General features: G+C 70.3%; 2 protein-coding genes across 5 annotated transcripts in view; one reads left to right on the top strand and one right to left on the bottom strand.

The window, feature by feature from the left end:
* The window catches only part of UNC5A (unc-5 netrin receptor A), a 47,637-nt gene extending 46,863 nt beyond the window's left edge, over nt 1-774 (top strand). For all 4 annotated transcript variants that reach the window (XM_075900718.1, XM_075900717.1, XM_075900719.1 and 1 more), the window contains one exon: nt 1-774. In XM_075900718.1, coding sequence (XP_075756833.1) covers nt 1-166 — 166 coding nt within the window. In that variant the 3' untranslated portion in view covers nt 167-774.
* HK3 (hexokinase 3) overlaps nt 655-19,116 on the bottom strand; it is a 27,773-nt gene continuing 9,311 nt past the window's right edge. The window contains exons 7-17 of the mRNA XM_075900722.1: nt 12,885-13,040; nt 12,103-12,336; nt 5,899-6,200; nt 5,286-5,434; nt 4,997-5,116; nt 4,830-4,925; nt 3,916-4,015; nt 3,155-3,341; nt 2,702-2,857; nt 2,258-2,491; nt 655-1,913 (exon numbers count right to left, since the gene is read on the bottom strand). Coding sequence (XP_075756837.1) covers nt 1,772-1,913; nt 2,258-2,491; nt 2,702-2,857; nt 3,155-3,341; nt 3,916-4,015; nt 4,830-4,925; nt 4,997-5,116; nt 5,286-5,434; nt 5,899-6,200; nt 12,103-12,336; nt 12,885-13,040 — 1,876 coding nt within the window. The 3' untranslated portion in view covers nt 655-1,771. The remainder of the gene's footprint in view (nt 1,914-2,257; nt 2,492-2,701; nt 2,858-3,154; nt 3,342-3,915; nt 4,016-4,829; nt 4,926-4,996; nt 5,117-5,285; nt 5,435-5,898; nt 6,201-12,102; nt 12,337-12,884; nt 13,041-19,116) is intronic.

Here is a 19,116-nt window from a genome sequence, read left to right on the forward strand (position 1 = left end):
CCATGTCAGCTTCTATGCCTCGAAGGCCAGCCCCACGGCCATGATCCTGAACCTGTGGGAGGCACGCCACTTCCCCAGCGGGAACCTCCTGCAGCTGGCGGCCGCCGTGGCCGAGGTGGGCAAGCAGGACAGCGCCCTCTTCGCCGTCTCGGAGGCCGAGTGCTGAGGGGCCGGGCCACCCCGGCGAGCGTGGGCAGCAGAGGGCAGGGCTGGGCCGGCGGGGCAGGGGGCATAGGCCCCGTGGCAGCCCCAGAGCGGCAGCTCCGTCCCCACGGCCCCCTGCTGGGCTCCTGCCCCGGCTGCCCCGCTCGTGTCTCTGGCGCCCGCCGCCCGCACAGGGGCAGGACCTGGCTGCCCCCCACTGCAGCTCCCACCTCTGGGCGGGCCCAGGCTCCCCAGTGCTGGCACGGACAGTGAGTGTGGGGGCTGGGCCCCCTGCTGCCCCCGGCCTGGCGAGGGGCTGCCTGAGCCCAGAGCCAGGTGGCCCCCGGGGGCGTCTTGGAGCCAAAGAGGCGGCCGTGGCGGGGGCCCTGGGGCGGGGCCGTGTGGCTGCAGCCCCGCCCGCGCTGTGTGCGCAGGGGCGTTGTGCGTCGTGTGTGCTGTAACCGTGTGGGGCCGGCCGGGCCAGGCCCTGTCCCATGTTGTGTAAAGACCGGTTTTTAACTCTGTATTCAAGTGCATTCGCGTATTTACACTTGGCCTTATGTACATAGCAGGCACCGCGGGGCAGGGGGCTAGCGGGCACCGTGTAAATAAATTGGATCTATATTGCTAGCTGGGCTCCGGGCTCGCGCCGTGCACATGCCAGGCGCGGCCCCAGGGCGGGGTGTTCCCACCCACCGGGGGGACACGGCCCGAGGAAGGGCAGCGCTGGCTGCAGACGGGAGACGGTACCAGGGCCGCCAGCTGCTCCCCAGATGGGGCCCGGTCGTGTCCAGTGCTGGGCTGCAGGAGGCGCCGCTCTGCTGCTTGTGCAAAACGCTGGTTTATGCTGCACCCCCTGCCCGGACCAGCTGGACTTCAAAGCAACAAACGGTTGGGGAGCACTTGACAGAGCAACACAGGTGGCCGGGCTCAGCGCTGGCGGCGGGCCACACGACAGGCCACGGCTGGGCTCAGCGCTGGCGGCGGGCCACACGACAGGCCACGGCCGGGCTCAGCGCTGGTGGCGGCCCCCACGACAGGCCACGGCCGGGCTCAGCGCTGGCGGCGGCCCCCACGACAGGCCACGGCCGGGATCAGCGCTGGCGGCGGGCCACACGACAGGCCACGGCCGGGCTCAGCGCTGGTGGCGGCCCCCACGACAGGCCACGGCCGGGATCAGCGCTGGCGGCGGCCCCCACGACAGGCCACGGCCGGGATCAGCGCTGGTGGCAGCCCACACGACAGGCCACGGCCGGGATCAGCGCTGGCGGTGGCCCCCACGACAGGCCACGGCCGGGATCAGCGCTGGCGGCGGGCCACACGACAGGCCACGGCCGGGCTCAGCGCTGGCGGCGGCCCCCACGACAGGCCACGGCCGGGATCAGCGCTGGCGGCGGGCCACACGACAGGCCACGGCTGGGCTCAGCGCTGGCGGCGGGCCACACGACAGGCCACGGCTGGGCTCAGCGCTGGTGGCGGCCCCCACGACAGGCCACGGCCGGGCTCAGCGCTGGCGGCGGGCCACACGACAGGCCACGGCCGGGCTCAGCGCTGGCGGCGGCCCACACGACAGGCCACGGCCGGGATCAGCGCTGGTGGCAGCCCACACGACAGGCCACGGCCGGGCTCAGCGCTGGCGGCGGCCCACACGACAGGCCACGGCCGCGATGAGTGCAGCGCCCTTGCCAGAGCCGTCCTCCGACTGCAGGAAGGTGACGTGGCAGCGCGGGGCCAGGCACTTCACCGTCGCCTGGACCTGCTGCGCAAAGCTGCAGAGAGGGGGGCAGAGTGAGGCCGAGTGTCCTGCCCCCCTCCGAGCCCTGCTCCTCACCCCTCTTGCCGCCAGCCAGGCCTTGCCCCTCACCCTCCTTGCCACCAGCCCTGCCCTGAGCCCTGTCCCCCACCTCCCTTGCCGCCAGCTGGCCCTTGCCCCTCTCTCTGCCTGCTGGGCCCCGTGACCAGGCCTTGCGGTTCTCAGCGCTGGTGCACTTGCTGCAGCTCGCCCAGCCTGGGCCATTCCCTGTGCAGGGACAGGCAGCTGCTCTGCACCCGTCTCCGGGCACAGCCCTGGGGTGCTGCCCCGTGTGCCGGCAGGGCCCATCCCCCCACTCACTGGGGGTGCAGCTTGTAGAGCGTCCCGTCCACGCCCACCGTCACCGCCAGCTGCTCCAGGCCCCGGTTCTCCCGGATCTTCTCCACCACGGCGGCCACGCCCGCCCCGCACAGCTGGGCCGCCCGCCGGGCCACCACCTGGCACACCTCCCGCACCAGCAGGCTGTCCTCGCAGGTGACGTGCAGCCCCAGCGCCTCCAGGATGGCGCACACCTGCCGCAGGGCCAGGCCGTCGCTGTGGGCACCAGGGCACGGTCAGTGCGGCCCCGCCCTGCGCCCCACAGCTCCCCCCCCGCCTCCCCTCCCCCCCCTGCTTCCCCCCACGCTCCCCCTCCACAGCTCCCCCACGCCTCCCCTCCACACCTCCCCCCCATGCCCCCCGCCTCTCCCCATGCCCCCCCTCCACACCTCCCTCCCGCCTCCCCTCCACACTGCCTGCTCTCACCTCTCGATGGACGACAGGAACTTGGTCTGGAAGATGTCGGGGGTCTGGAGCTTGGGGGAGGGGCGGCCCCGGAACAGGAGGCCCTCGGCCGTGAGCTTCAGCAGGACGCGCCGGACGATCTCACCCAGATACATGCCGCTGATGAGCTTCTCGAACCTGCCCCGGCAGCAGAGACCCACCGGCCTCAGCACAGCCACAGGGTGCGGCCAGCCTGTCCCCCCCCACCCCCATCCGGACACGGCCAGCCCAGCCCCCCTGCCCCCTCCTTCCCCATCCAGCCCTGCCCGGCCTGGCTCCTGATCCCCCATCCCCATTCAGCCTGGCCTCCCGCCCCCCACATCCGGACACGGCCAGCCCTGCCCCCCCAACCCCATCCTGCCCTGCCCCCCCAGCCCATCCAGCCCCTGCCGGCCCTGCATTGCTCCTGCTTCGTCCCGCTCCCCCAGTACCCACCTCTGCTTGCCGGGGTTCAGCGAGGCCGCGTCCACCTGTGCGTCGAAGGGGGTGAAGAAGGCGTCCAGGCAGCCGTTGTCGCCGAACGCCCCCCACTCCATGTTGATGCACATCCGCCCCTCCTCCTCCCCCGCCAGGGCGCCCACGTTCCGCAGCTCCTCCATGTAGCAGGCGTTGGTGTCTGTGCCTGAGGGGGGACGGGGCGTCAGTGCGGCCCCCCCCCCGTCAGCCTGGCAGGGCCCAGCAGCGCAGCCCCCCGAGTGGGGCAAGGCCAAGGGCCAGCACTGGGGGGGGGGGTCCCAACAGGGCCAGGGGCTCAGGGGCACCGGCCTGGGATCGCACCCCAAACCCTCTGCGCCTACCCCGGGAGGTGAAGGCGGCCTTGGCGCAGCCTGCTCTCGACTTCCTGCAGACAGCCCTGCGAGATGGGTCCCCCCCCCCCACAGCAAGCCCTCCGGCCCTAGTTATGGGGCCCCTGTTCCGCGGGCCCCCCCCAGCTTCCCCACCCCTGCAGCCCCAGTCTGCTTCCGACGCGCGCCTAGGGCCCAGCTGCACACGCTCCTGCTCCCGCCCGGGGTCCTCTGCCCGGTGCCCCGTCCCGAGCCCCCCGTTTGAACCTCTGAGCGACACACCCCGACCCTTTCCTCAGCGTTTGTCCCCCAAATCCGTTGGGCCTGGGTCTAGTAGCCCCTTCCGCTGGGCTGGGGGAGGGGCTTTCCATGTGGGCGCCGCCCACTCCCGGGGGGGGGGTCGCCCCTTACCCACGATGAGCCCGACCTCACAGCTGGGGTCGTCGTAGCCACACGACATCATGGTTCCCACGGTGTCGTTCACTATGGCAACCACATCCAGCTCAAAGTGCTGGGAAGAATGAGACCCGTTACTAGGCAACGCTGTTCCCCGTCACCGCGGCAACGGTGCCCTGGCACGCTGCCCCTCCCGGCCCCTCCCGCTGCTGCCTCCAGGAGGGAGATGCCTGCACCCGCAGCTGCCCGGGGTGAGCACGGCCAGGGCGCCCTGTGGCCAGGGCCTGCTCCTCATGGCTGCTGCTCCCGGCACGAGGCTCTTCCTGGTCAGACCTCCTCCTGGCGTGATGCCCCCCCCCACCGGCACGAGGCCCCCCGGGCACGAGGCCCCCCCGGCATGACATCCCCCCCTGGCATGACATCCCCCCCGGCACGAGGCCCTGCCTGGCAAGACCCCCCCGTTCACATGCCCCCCCTGGCACGACATCCCCCCCCGGCATGACATCCCCCCCCAGGCACGAGGCCCCCCCAGGCACGAGGCCCCCCCAGCATGACATCCCTCCCAAGCACGAGGCCCTGCCTGGCAAGACCCCCCCTTCACACACCCCCCCCGGCACACCACGGTGGCACACGCCCCCCCCCGGCACACCACGGTGGCACACACCCCCCCCCGGCACACCACCATGGCACACGCCCCCCCCGGCACACCACGGTGGCACACATCCCCCCCCGGCACACCACAGTGGCACACATCCCCCTCCGGCACACCACGGTGGCACACCCCCCCCCGGCACACCACGGTGGCACACACCCCCCCCGGCACACCACGGTGGCACACCCCCCCGGCACACCACGGTGGCACCCCCCCCGGCACACCACGGTGGCACCCCCCCCGGCACACCACGCCCCTTGCCCAGGCCCCGCCGTACATGTTTGCGCGCCACGGCCTCCCGGAGCAGCTTCACCACGTCCTGCCCCTCGCAGCCCGAGGCCTTGAAGCCCTTGGTCCAGCTCAGCAGGATGCCCTGGGGGGTCAGAGTCCAGCGTCAACCGGCTGCCCCGTGCCCCCTGCCCTGCCGCCCGGGGAGGGGCTCACCTGGTCCAGGCCGGTCTGCTGGCAGGGGAAGGAGAAGGTGAACCCCAGGGGCAGCGTCCGCCCCACCAGGCCCTGCTTGGCCTGGAAGTCCGCGATGCACTCGACAATGTGGTCAAAGAGCTGCAGAGATTGAGCGGGGGAGGGGAGTCAGCGAGGGCTGCCCCTGCCCGGGGCCCTGCCCCCCACCTGGGGGCCCAGGGCTCAGCCCCAAGCCAGGCCCAGCCCAAGGGGCAGCTTTTCCAGCCCCCGCGCTGCCCCCCGGCCCCCAGAACCCACGTGCCCGCAGTACCTGGCTGCCTGGGCCCTGGGCCACCTGCGTGGGGATGGAGTACACCTCGCTGACGATCCGCACGCCCCCCTGCTCCCCGCCGCCCACCTGCACCAGCAGCACCCGGAAGTTGGTGCCGCCCAGGTCCAGAGCCAAGAAGTCGCCTCTCTCTGCAAAGGGCACCGGGGGGGGAGGGCGGGTCAGAGCCGGGCTCCGGACTGGGCCGTGGCACCAGCTCCCCACGCCAGGCAGCCGGCCCAGTGCTCCAGGGCCCCCCCTTCACACCCAGCCCTGTCTGCCCCCTCTAGGGCCCCCCTTCACACCCAGCCCATCCCTCTAGGGCCCCCCTCACACCCAGCCCTTCCCTCTAGGGGCCCCCCTTCACACCCAGCCCTGTCTGTCCCCTCTAGGGCCCCCCCTCACACCCAGCCCTGTCTGTCCCCTCTAGGGCCCCCCCTCACACCCAGCCCATCCCTCTAGGGGCCCCCTTCACACCCAGCCCTGTCTGCCCCCTCTAGGGCCCCCCCTCACACCCAGTCCTGCCCATCCCTCTAGGGCCCCCCCTTCACACCCAGCCCATCCCTCTAGGGCCCCCCCTTCACACCCAGCCCATCCCTCTAGGGCCCCCCCTCACCTGAGCCGTCGGGCGTGGCCCGGACGTAGGTTGGCAGCATGCGGACCGAGGGCCTCGCCTGCGTCTCCTTCAGCCCCAGCTCCATCTCCCGCCTCAGCAGACCCTGCACCGTCCCCAGGGCCTCGGGCAGGAGCCGCAGCGGGGCCAGGATTTCGTTCACCCGTTGGTGCTGGACTGGCAGCCTCGATGCCACGGCAGCCACCATGGCGATCCCCCTGCCACGGCCGTCCCTCGAGCGCACCCAGGAGACCTCGCACTCGGGGGCCAGCTGGCGCAGCCACTGCTCCAGCATCCGGAGGAACCTGGCAAGCGGCGGGAGAGGCTGGCAGGGCCGGTGACCAAGAGGGGGTGTGGGGGCTGCCAGCGGGGCGGGGGGGGCTCTCAGTGTCCCGGGGGGTACTGGTGTAACGGGTGCAGCACAGACCTGGCGCCCTGGTGCCCGGCGACCCAGCTCGGAGGCACGGACGGGTGTGGCCGGGGGAGGCCAATGGGCTGTGGGGAGGGACCCCGGTGCCCGGCCCAGCGGGTCCCAGCCGGGGGACAGGGGAGGGGCCCAGGTGACCCCACTACCTGGCCAACAGACACAGGCCAGGCAGGGCTGCTGGGGGAAGAAGGGGGCTGCAGGCAAGACTCACGTGCTGGCCTGGGGGAGGGCAGGCCAATAGGCCCGAGGGGTCTCAATAACCCCCCCCCCAGAGGTACTGGCTGGGAGCACAGGGCTGCTCTGTTGCCCCTGGGGCTGGGGCCCAGAACAAGGGGACTCCCCAAGGGGGCCCAGGGCAGAGCCAGTTGGCCTAGGGGCTCAGGGAGGTGCGGTCACAGGAGGAGGAGGGGTGTGGAACTGGAGGCCCCCCCCAAGAAGGGGCGTCGCACTAGAGGGCCCCCCTGTGACGTAGTGGGGGTAATTTTCTAGGGCTGTGGGCGACCTCTGCTGTCTGTAGCAAGACCCAGCAGGGAAGGGGGGAGTCATTATGCAAAGGGGGCTCCAAACTGGTCTGACCAGCCACCCCCCATGGGGAGAAAAAGAGGAAGGTGGATGCTGCCCTGGCTGGGGGCAGGGCTGGAGGAGTGGTAGTTAGTTCCTGGCTGGAAAGCAGGGGAGAAGGAGCTGGGGAGGGGGCTGGGACTCCCCTATCTCAAGGGGAGCACTGAGGCCTCTTAGCCCCAGTTCCTGGAACCAGATTACATCTGTGCTGTGCTGTATCCTGGAGAAGCAATAAACTACCTCCATTCTACTGGCTGGTGGAGTCTGTTGGTGCCATTTCGGGGTGCAGGAGACGGGGGACCCCCAACGCACCGTCACACTGGTGTCAGGGGTGGGATGCACTGCACCCCGTGGATGAAGCCTCCAGCGGCGAGCGACAAGGCGCAGTAGAAGCAAGAGCCCTGGAGCCAGGCGTGCTGGAGACAGAGCGAAGCGGTTCCTGGGAATCGTGGGGCGCTGCAGCCCTAGACTGGTGAGTCTGCACCAAGGGGACCAGCGGGCAGATGGCCTACGCCCGACTCTTGAAGGCAGAGCTGGTGGGGCTGTGCAGAGAGAGGGGCTTGCCTGTGCGGAAAGCAACCAAGGCCCAGCTGATTGCCCAGCTGGAAGAGAATGACCAGCCACAGGGCCAGGATCTTGTCCCCAGGGGAAGCAGCCAGACCCCTTCTGAGAGCGTGTCAGGCTATGAGAGGAGGCGGAGCACTGGAGCCTGCCGCAGAGATGAGACAGCTTCCCCCCGGAGGCCTGCAAGCCGTAGCCCATCTAGGGCAGGGGCCAGCCCAGTGGAGCTACGGCGGCTGGAGATCCAGCTTCGGATAAAGGAATTGGAAGCAGAGGACCGAGAGAGGGACCACCAGGACCGAGAGAAGGAGCGCCAAGATCGAGAAAGGGACCGCCAGGACCGAGAGAGGCAGCGACAGCATGAGTTGGCCATGGCAGAGCGGAGACCCGGCGGGGCCCCGGCTGCGCTGAATGTGGATGGGCCCCAGGGTCCCGGGGCTGCCAGACGCTTGGAGAGGCTCGTGGTGGCCCAATTGAAGGACATGGGCGACATAGACGGGTTCCTCAGCTCCTTTGAGAGGGCCTGTGGACTGCAACGGGTCCCCCCAGCTGACTGGCTGCAGGAGCTCATCCCCGCACTGAACCAGGAGGCGGCCGGAGTGCTCATTCAGCTGGAGGACCTACAGCCAGGGGATTACAACCGAGTCAAGGAGGCCCTGCTGCACAAGTTCGGGCTGATCCCCGAGATGTACAGGAAGAAGTTCCGGGGGGTACAGAAGGAGCCACGGGAGACCTATGTGGACCTGGCCTCCCGCCTGGCGCAATACTGCCGCAAGTGGGTGTCTGGAGTCGGAGCCCAGACAGCAGAGGAGCTGCTCAAGCTGGTCATGATGGAGCAGTTCTATGGAGCGTGCCCACCCAAACTGAGGCTGTGGCTCAAGGACCGGAGACCAGAGAACCCCCAGGAGGCTGGGAGGCTGGCGGATGAGTTCACGGAGAGCTGGTCCGGGTGTGAACGGGAGTCCCGGAGAGAAAGGGAACCGCGCAGAGACCGGGTCTCGGCTGAGCAACGGAGAGAGACACCTCCGAGGCGAGACCCAGGGACCAGGACCAGTCACCGATACCCCAGAAAACCAGCCAGGACCCGGGCAGAGCCGACCCGTCGCCCACAGAACCTAACTTGCCATCGCTGTGGGCAACGAGGCCACAAGAGGGCTCAATGCACCAGATGCAAGAACAGGTCGCATGACCTGGGACGTTCCAGGGTTAACTGGCTGGGGCGGGAGGAAGGGCCGGCTGCCCCAGAGGCAGGGGCTGGCAGGCAAACCTCACCTCAAGGTGGGGGGAAGGATGCTCAGTGCACCTCCTCTGGGAGGTCTGACCCTCGGAAGGTGGATTTCTCCGTGCACCGGGTGGGGGCAGGGTGGCCCCTGCGAAGGGACTGCCTCGTACCCCTGGAGGTGGATGGGAGGAAGGTGACGGGTTTCTGGGACACGGGGGCGGAGGTGACGCTGGCCCGGCCCGACATAGTGGCCCCAGACCGTATGCTACCCGACACTCAGCTGACACTGAGGGGCATAGACGGCACCCCCTTTAAGGTGCCCGTAGCCAGGGTGCATCTGAAATGGGAGGCCAAGGAGGGCCCCAAGGAAGTGGGGGTGCACCCACGCTTGCCCACCGAGGTGCTGATGGGGAGTGACCTAGAGGAGTGGCCAGATGGACCCCACGGGACGCTGGTCACCACCCGTAGCCAGAGCACGCGAGGGGCTGGCGGCCCGGAACTCGAGGAGGTTCCCCAACAGGGGGCCCAGGGCCCCGTCCCAGCAGACCTAGAGTTGGACTTAGGCAGTGGGGGGAACCACGGCCCTGTCCCAGCCCCAGCCGCTGAATTCCAGGCTGAGGTGCAGGCGGATCCCTCCCTGCAGGCCCTGAGGGACCGGGCTGACCTGGGTGCAGCTCAACCCCAGGAGGAGATTGCCAGGAGAAGTTCAGGTGGGAAAGGGGATTTCTGTACCGGGAATGGCTTTCCCCCGGGACGGTAGGCAAGTGGGGGCTCCAGCAGCAGCTGGTGGTTCCCCAAAGGTATCGCCGCAAGCTGCTACACCTGGCCCATGACATCCCGTTCTCGGGACACCAGGGGATCCGGCGCACGCGGCTGAGGCTGCTCCAAAACTTCTACTGGCCGGGGATGTTTGCAGCTGTCCAGCGGTACTGCCGGTCCTGCGACTCCTGCCAACGAGTGGGGAAGGCCCAAGACAGGAGGAAAGCTGCATTGAGACCCCTGCCCATCATAGAGGAGCCTTTCCAGAAGGTGGCAATGGATATTGTGGGGCCCTTCAACAGAGCGACCCGGACAGGGAAGAAATACATCCTGGTGGTGGTGGACTTTGCCACCCGCTACCCCGAGGCCGTGGCCCTGCCCTCTATCGAGGCAGACACGGTGGCAGACGCACTGCTGACCATTTTCAGCAGGGTGGGGTTTCCCCAGGAGGTTCTCACGGACCAGGGATCCAACTTCATGTCGGCCCTGCTCAGGTGCTTGTGGGAGAAGAGTGGGGTCCAGCACACCTGGGCCTCGGCTTATCACCCCCAGCCCAACGGATTGGTGGAGAGGTTCAATGGGACTCTGAAGCAGATGCTACGGACCTTTATGCACAAACACCCGCAGGACTGGGACAAGTACCTACCCCACCTGCTGTTTGCGTACAGGGAAGTGCCCCAGGAGTCCACGGGGTTCTCGCCGTTCGAGCTGTTATATGGGAGGTGAGTGAGGGGCCCCCTGGACTTATTGAAAGACGAGTGGGAGGGGAAGGTCTCCCCGGAGAGTGAGCCGGTCGTGGAATACGTCCTGACGTTCCGGGAAAGACTTGCCGAGCTCATGGTCCTGGCCAGAGAGAACCTGAGCAGGGCCCAGAGGAAGCAGAAGGTCTGGTATGACCGCAATGCCCGGGCCCGCGCCTACGCTACCGGGGACCAGGTGATGGTCCTGATCCCCGTGTGGAAGAACAAGCTGCAAGCCGCCTGGGACGGCCCCTTCAAGGTGGTTAAGCAGCTGAACGAGGTGACTACGTGGTGGAGCTGACGGGCCGGATGCGCGGCCAGCGGGTATATCATGTTAACATGATGAAGCCGTACTGGGGCAGGGAGAACTTGGTGCTGGCCGTGTGTAAGCCCTGGGAGGAGCAGGGGGAGGATCCCCTGGTGGGCCTGTTCCCTGGGACCAGAGAGGACTCTTCACTGGAGTCAATTTCCCTCTCGGACCAGCTCACCCCGGCCCAGCAGGCCGAGATCCGAGAGGTGCTGCGCTCCCGCCAGCAGCTGTTCTCCGACAAGCCTGGTCTCACCAGCCTGGCTGTCCACCGGGTGCAGACAGGCACTCACCCCCCAGTGTGCTGCTCCCCATTCAGAGTCACGGGGAAGACAGCCCAGGACCTGGAGAGAGAAGTCCAGGACATGTTGGCCCTGGGGGTGATCCAGCCGTCCTCCAGTTCCTGGGCCTCACCTGTGGTGCTGGTCCCCAAGAAGGACGGGTCGATCCGCTTCTGGGGGGACTACCGGAAGCTCAACGCCATCACGGTGTCCAACGCCTGCCCGATGCCAAGGCCTGACGAGCTCCTGGACAAGCTGGGGGGAGCTCGCTACCTCACCACCCTGGACCTCACCAAGGGCTACTGGCAGGTGCCGCTAGACCAGGAGGCCAGACTGAAGTCGGCTTTCATCACGCCACTGGGGCTCTATGAGTTCCTGGTCCTGCCCTTCGGCCTCAAAGGGGCGCCGGCCACCTTCCAGCACCTGGTGGACCAGCTGCTGCAGGGAATGGAGAACTGTGCCCTAGCGTACATCGATGACATCTGCGTCTTCAGCCAGTCCTGGGAGGACCACGTGGCCCAGGTCAGCCAGGTACTGGATCGGCTGAGGGAGGCCGGGTTGACCGTAAAGGCTGGGAAGTGCAAGGTTGGAATGGCCGAGGTGTCCTACCTGGGCCATAAGGTGGGGAGTGGCTGCTTGAAGCCAGAGCCGGCCAAAGTGGAGGCCATCCGGGACTGGCCTGTGCCCCAGACCAAGAAGCAGGTCCAGGCTTTCATTGGGATGGCGGGGTACTACCGGAGGTTTGTGCCCAACTTCAGCTCCATCGCTGCCCCAATCACAGAGCTGTGCAGGAAGGGGAGGCCCGACAGGGTGGTCTGGACGGAGCAGTGCCAGAGGGCTCTCTGTGCACTGAAGGGAGCCCTGGCCAAGGCCCCAGTGCTGGTAAACCCAGACTTCGACAAGCCCTTTATCATGTTTACGGACGCCTCGGACACTGGGCTGGGGGCGGTGCTGAGGCAGGCGGACGAGAAGGGGGAACGTCACCCCATCGTGTACCTGAGCAGGAAGCTGCTGCCCCGGGAGCGGAGCTACGCGACCGTAGAGAGGGAGTGCCTGGCCATGGTGTGGGCCCTGCAAAAGCTGCAGCCGTTCCTGTCTGGCCGGCGTTTCACGGTGTGACCGACCCCTGCCCCCGACCTGGCTGCACCAGATGAAAGGGACCAACGCCAAGGTGCTGCGGTGGAGCCTGCTGAAGCGTGGCCCCCGGGGGGTGCTGAACCAAAGCTCCCTCCTGTTGCCTTGGGGCCAACAGTGCCAGCCCCACCCCAGTCCCCACAGCCCCCTGGAGGGGCAGCTGGCACACAGGGAGCAGGCCCCACGGTCCCTGGCACCGTCCCGGGCGCCCTTACTTGGCACTGCCCCAGAACACGTCTCCATCCACGGCCACGCTGGTCTTCAGCCTGGGCAGCTCCCGGCTCCGGCGCATGTGGCTGAGGATGGCGGCCAGGCCGGCGGCACAGAGGCCGGCGGCGCGGGAGCAGACAGCACTGCACACCTGCTGCACAATGACGCAGTCCTGGTCACTCGCCTCCAGCCCCAGCTCCTGCAGCACCTGCTGCGCCACGGACAGTCCCACCTGCTCGCTGCGAAGGAGGCACAGAAACAGCCCATCAGCAGCGCGGGCCTGGCACCCCGGCAGCAGCGACCCCCCGGCAGCAGCAACCCCCCCGGCAGCAGCGAACCCCCGGCAGCAGCGACCCCCCGGCAGCAGCGCAGGCCTGGCACCCCGACAGCAGCGACCCCCCGGCAGCAGCGACCCCCCGGCAGCAGCGAACCCCCGGCAGCAGCGACCCCCCGGCAGCAGCGCAGGCCTGGCACCCCCGCGTATGGGGAGGGCACAGAGGACCCTTCCATCCTTATCCAGGACTGGCACCCTTGTAGTGCACAGAGGGGGTGCAGGGAGGGCACGGGGCACAGCTCTGCCATTGAGGCCCACGGCTGGGGGCACTTGCTTTCCACTGCAAAGGGGGCTCATGCCTCACTCGGCCTCAAGGGCCATGAGATTGTGGGGCACAGCGGCTGCTGGCTGCCAGGGTCTGGGCGCGGGGCAGGCACACCTGGCATCGGGGGTGCTGGTGAACCCCGCCAGGACTCCCCGGCTGCTGCAGGGGCTGGGACGGGCCCCACTTACTCGGTGATCTCCTGAACGTGCTGGGTGGGGATTGAGCCGGGCGTCAGGAGACAAGGGGTCGTGCGCCCGCGGAAGAGCCCGCCCTGAGAGGCCAGATCCACCACAGCGAGCCGGACGATCTCGCCCAGGTACAGGCTACTGATCATCTTCTCAAACCTGAGTGGGGAACGGGGTGAGCAGAGCGCTGAGCGGGCAGGGCTATGGGGCCACGGCTCCCCTGGCACAGCCACGCACAGCCCAGCCTGGCGGGGCCCTAGGACCGGAGAGCCCTGGACACGGGGGGGCCCTAGGACCGGAGAGCCCTGGGCACAGGGAGCCATAGGCCTGGAGAGCCCTGGGCACGGGGGCCTGGCTTAGCCACAGGGGAGCAGATGCCCCTCACGGGGAATCAGAAAAATGATGCTCTGTGCCCCCTCCCTGCCAGGGAAGCGCCCACCCCACAGCCCCATGTGAAGGTGAGTCGGGGGTCCCCGATCCTGCACCCCCAGAGCAGCCAGAACAGTCTCCCCCAGCCAGCAGAGCAGAGAGGGGTGTATTGATTTTCCAATATACAGCCCAGCACAGACGTGATGTGGCAACAGGAGGGGTAGGATGCCCCAGACACCTTAAGGCCGGGTACCTGAGGCCAGGGCTGGCCCGAGGTATTCTGGTGCCCTCGGTACAGGCGCACGGCACTGCCCCCGGGTGCATGGCGCATGTGTGGCCCAGCTACAGCTGCTGGCGTGCAGCCCGGGGCCCACCCCTAGAGCATACAGCGCAAGCGCAGCCCAGTCCGGCCCGGCTGTCGCTGCTGGTGCACGCGCCAGGCTGTGTATGGCCCCACGGCCATGGGGGGGAAGGGCGCTGCTGGCTGGCACCGTGGGGAGGCGGGCGGGGCCGGCGCTGTGGGAGCCGGGCGCATGGCACCTAATGGCAGCTGTAAGGGACGCCGCGTGCCCCTTACAGCTGCCATCAGGTGCCCCCATTGGTTGGCGCCCTGGGCAGCTGCCCGGCTCGCCCATGCCTCCGTCCGGCCTTGCCTGAGGCCCTAGCCTTCAAGCCCCCTCCCCAGGCTGTCTCCATCATTTTCCAGCCCCAAACTCCCTCTTCTTCTCTCCGGCAATGTCTACACTGGAGGCTTCTTGCACAAGAAAATGTCCACACTGCCACGTGCGAGCTGTGCTTTGCCCTCCTGCGCTAGAGGGCTGACACCTGTTAGAAAAAAGCGTAGCTCTTGCGCGAGACGCCCTCTCCCCACGCTGCGCTGTACGGGCGGGCCATGCGGCTGCTCTGGGGGTTCTGGCGCGAGGCGCCCTCTCCCCACGCTGCGCTGTACGGGCGGGCCGCGCGGCTGCTCTGCGGGTTCTGGCGCGAGACGCCCTCTCCCCACGCTGCGCTGTACGGGCGGGCCGTGCGGCTGCTCTGCGGGTTCTTGCGCGAGACGCCCTCTCCCCACGCTGCGCTGTACGGGCGGGCCGTGCGGCTGCTCTGCGGGTTCTGGCGCGAGACGCCCTCTCCCCACGCTGCGCTGTACGGGCGGGCCGCGCGGCTGCTCTGCGGGTTCTGGCGCGAGACGCCCTCTCCCCACGCTGCGCTGTACGGGCGGGCCGTGCGGCTGCTCTGCGGGTTCTGGCGCGAGACGCCCTCTCCCCACGCTGCGCTGTACGGGCGGGCCGTGCGGCTGCTCTGGGGGTTCTGGCGCGAGACGCCCTCTCCCCACGCTACGCTGTACGGGCGGGCCGCGCGGCTGCTCTGCGGGTTCTTGCGCGAGACGCCCTCTCCCCACGCTGCGCTGTACGGGCGGGCCGTGCGGCTGCTCTGCGGGTTCTTGCGCGAGACGCCCTCTCCCCACGCTGCGCTGTACGGGCGGGCCGTGCGGCTGCTCTGTGGGTTCTGGCGCGAGACGCCCTCTCCCCACGCTGCGCTGTACGGGCGGGCCGTGCGGCTGCTCTGCGGGTTCTGGCGCGAGACGCCCTCTCCCCACGCTACGCTGTACGGGCGGGCCGCGCGGCTGCTCTGCGGGTTCTGGCGCGAGACGCCCTCTCCCCACGCTGCGCTGTACGGGCGGGCCGTGCGGCTGCTCTGTGGGTTCTGGCGCGAGACGCCCTCTCCCCACGCTGCGCTGTACGGGCGGGCCGTGCGGCTGCTCTGCGGGTTCTGGCGCGAGACGCCCTCTCCCCACGCTACGCTGTACGGGCGGGCCGCGCGGCTGCTCTGCGGGTTCTGGCGCGAGACGCCCTCTCCCCACGCTGCGCTGTACGGGCGGGCCGTGCGGCTGCTCTGCGGGTTCTTGCGCGAGACGCCCTCTCCCCACGCTGCGCTGTACGGGCGGGCCGTGCGGCTGCTCTGCGGGTTCTGGCGCGAGACGCCCTCTCCCCACGCTGCGCTGTACGGGCGGGCCGTGCGGCTGCTCTGCGGGTTCTTGCGCGAGACGCCCTCTCCCCACGCTGCGCTGTACGGGCGGGCCGTGCGGCTGCTCTGCGGGTTCTTGCGCGAGACGCCCTCTCCCCACGCTGCGCTGTACGGACGGGCCGTGCGGCTGCTCTGCGGGTTCTTGCGCGAGACGCCCTCTCCCCACGCTGCGCTGTACGGGCGGGCCGCGCGGCTGCTCTGCGGGTTCTTGCGCGAGACGCCCTCTCCCCACGCTGCGCTGTACGGGCGGGCCGCGCGGCTGCTCTGCGGGTTCTGGCGCGAGACGCCCTCTCCCCACGCTACGCTGTACGGGCGGGCCGTGCGGCTGCTCTGCGGGTTCTTGCGCGAGACGCCCTCTCCCCGCGCTGCGCTGTACGGGCGGGCCGCGCGGCTGCTCTGCGGGTTCTGGCGCGAGACGCCCTCTCCCCGCGCTGCGCTGTACGGGCGGGCCGCGCGGCTGCTCTGCGGGTTCTGGCGCGAGACGCCCTCTCCCCGCGCTGCGCTGTACGGGCGGGCCGTGCGGCTGCTCTGCGGGTTCTTGCGCGAGACGCCCTCTCCCCACGCTGCGCTGTACGGGCGGGCCGTGCGGCTGCTCTGCGGGTTCTGGCGCGAGACGCCCTCTCCCCACGCTGCGCTGTACGGGCGGGCCGTGCGGCTGCTCTGCGGGTTCTGGCGCGAGACGCCCTCTCCCCGCGCTGCGCTGTACGGGCGGGCCGTGCGGCTGCTCTGCGGGTTCTTGCGCGAGACGCCCTCTCCCCACGCTGTGCTGTACGGGCGGGCCGTGCGGCTGCTCTGCGGGTTCTTGCGCGAGACGCCCTCTCCCCACGCTGCGCTGTACGGGCGGGCCGTGCGGCTGCTCTGCGGGTTCTGGCGCGAGACGCCCTCTCCCCACGCTGCGCTCTACGGGCGGGCCGTGCGGCTGCTCTGTGGGTTCTTGCGCGAGACGCCCTCTCCCCACGCTGCGCTGTACGGGCGGGCCGTGCGGCTGCTCTGCGGGTTCTTGCGCGAGACGCCCTCTCCCCACGCTGCGCTGTACGGGCGGGCCGTGCGGCTGCTCTGCGGGTTCTGGCGCGAGACGCCCTCTCCCCACGCTGCGCTGTACGGGCGGGCCGTGCGGCTGCTCTGAGGGTTCTGGCACGAGACGCCCTCTCCCCACGCTGCGCTGTACGGGCGGGCCGTGCGGCTGCTCTGCGGGTTCTGGCGCGAGACGCCCTCTCCCCGCGCTGCGCTCTACGGGCGGGCCGTGCGGCTGCTCTGGGGGTTCTGGCGCGAGACGCCCTCTCCCCACGCTGCGCTGTACGGGCGGGCCGTGCGGCTGCTCTGCGGGTTCTTTCGAGAGACGCCCTCTCCCCACGCTGCGCTGTACGGGCGGGCCGTGCGGCTGCTCTGCGGGTTCTGGCGCGAGACGCCCTCTCCCCACGCTGCGCTGTACGGGCGGGCCGTGCGGCTGCTCTGCGGGTTCTGGCGCGAGACGCCCTCTCCCCACGCTGCGCTGTACGGGCGGGCCGCGCGGCTGCTCTGCGGGTTCTGGCGCGAGACGCCCTCTCCCCACGCTGCGCTGTACGGGCGGGCCGTGCGGCTGCTCTGCGGGTTCTTGCGCGAGACGCCCTCTCCCCACGCTGCGCTGTACGGGCGGGCCGCGCGGCTGCTCTGCGGGTTCTGGCGCGAGACGCCCTCTCCCCACGCTGCGCTGTACAGGCGGGCCGCGCGGCTGCTCTGCGGGTTCTGGCGCGAGACGCCCTCTCCCCGCGCTGCGCTCTACGGGCGGGCCGTGCGGCTGCTCTGGGGGTTCTGGCGCGAGGCGCCCTCTCCCCGCGCTGCGCTGTACGGGCGGGCCGTGCGGCTGCTCTGCGGGTTCTGGCGCGAGACGCCCTCTCCCCACGCTGCGCTGTACGGGCGGGCCGTGCGGCTGCTCTGCGGGTTCTGGCGCGAGACGCCCTCTCCCCACGCTGCGCTGTACGGGCGGGCCGTGCGGCTGCTCTGGGGGTTCTGGCGCGAGACGCCCTCTCCCCACGCTGCGCTGTACGGGCGGGCCGTGCGGCTGCTCTGCGGGTTCTGGCGCGAGACGCCCTCTCCCCGCGCTGTACGGGCGGGCCGTGCGGCTGCTCTGCGGGTTCTGGCGCGAGACGCCCTCTCCCCACGCTGCGCTGTACGGGCGGGCCGTGCGGCTGCTCTGAGGGTTCTGGCACGAGACGCCCTCTCCCCACGCTGCGCTGTACGGGCGGGCCGTGCGGCTGCTCTGCGGGTTCTGGCGCGAGACGCCCTCTCCCCGCGCTGCGCTCTACGGGCGGGCCGTGCGGCTGCTCTGGGGGTTCTGGCGCGAGACGCCCTCTCCCCACGCTGCGCTGTACGGGCGGGCCGTGCGGCTGCTCTGCGGGTTCTTTCGAGAGACGCCCTCTCCCCACGCTGCGCTGTACGGGCGGGCCGTGCGGCTGCTCTGCGGGTTCTGGCGCGAGACGCCCTCTCCCCACGCTGCGCTGTACGGGCGGGCCGCGCGGCTGCTCTGCGGGTTCTTGCGCGAGACGCCCTCTCCCCACGCTACGCTGTACGGGCGGGCCGCGCGGCTGCTCTGCGGGTTCTGGCGCGAGACGCCCTCTCCCCACGCTACGCTGTACGGGCGGGCCGCGCGGCTGCTCTGCGGGTTCTGGCGCGAGACGCCCTCTCCCCACGCTGCGCTGTACGGGCGGGCCGCGCGGCTGCTCTGCGGGTTCTGGCGCGAGACGCCCTCTCCCCACGCTGCGCTGTACAGGCGGGCCGTGCGGCTGCTCTGCGGGTTCTTGCGCGAGACGCCCTCTCCCCACGCTGCGCTGTACGGACGGGCCGTGCGGCTGCTCTGCGGGTTCTTGCGCGAGACGCCCTCTCCCCACGCTGCGCTGTACGGGCGGGCCGCGCGGCTGCTCTGCGGGTTCTTGCGCGAGACGCCCTCTCCCCACGCTGCGCTGTACGGGCGGGCCGCGCGGCTGCTCTGCGGGTTCTGGCGCGAGACGCCCTCTCCCCACGCTACGCTGTACGGGCGGGCCGTGCGGCTGCTCTGCGGGTTCTTGCGCGAGACGCCCTCTCCCCGCGCTGCGCTGTACGGGCGGGCCGCGCGGCTGCTCTGCGGGTTCTGGCGCGAGACGCCCTCTCCCCGCGCTGCGCTGTACGGGCGGGCCGCGCGGCTGCTCTGCGGGTTCTGGCGCGAGACGCCCTCTCCCCGCGCTGCGCTGTACGGGCGGGCCGTGCGGCTGCTCTGCGGGTTCTTGCGCGAGACGCCCTCTCCCCACGCTGCGCTGTACGGGCGGGCCGTGCGGCTGCTCTGCGGGTTCTTGCGCGAGACGCCCTCTCCCCACGCTGCGCTGTACGGGCGGGCCGTGCGGCTGCTCTGCGGGTTCTGGCGCGAGACGCCCTCTCCCCACGCTGCGCTGTACGGGCGGGCCGTGCGGCTGCTCTGCGGGTTCTGGCGCGAGACGCCCTCTCCCCGCGCTGCGCTGTACGGGCGGGCCGTGCGGCTGCTCTGCGGGTTCTTGCGCGAGACGCCCTCTCCCCACGCTGTGCTGTACGGGCGGGCCGTGCGGCTGCTCTGCGGGTTCTTGCGCGAGACGCCCTCTCCCCACGCTGCGCTGTACGGGCGGGCCGTGCGGCTGCTCTGCGGGTTCTGGCGCGAGACGCCCTCTCCCCACGCTGCGCTCTACGGGCGGGCCGTGCGGCTGCTCTGTGGGTTCTTGCGCGAGACGCCCTCTCCCCACGCTGCGCTGTACGGGCGGGCCGTGCGGCTGCTCTGCGGGTTCTTGCGCGAGACGCCCTCTCCCCACGCTGCGCTGTACGGGCGGGCCGTGCGGCTGCTCTGCGGGTTCTGGCGCGA

Source organism: Pelodiscus sinensis, chromosome 17, assembly GCF_049634645.1.
Source record: "Pelodiscus sinensis isolate JC-2024 chromosome 17, ASM4963464v1, whole genome shotgun sequence".
Classification (NCBI taxonomy): domain Eukaryota; kingdom Metazoa; phylum Chordata; order Testudines; family Trionychidae; genus Pelodiscus; species Pelodiscus sinensis.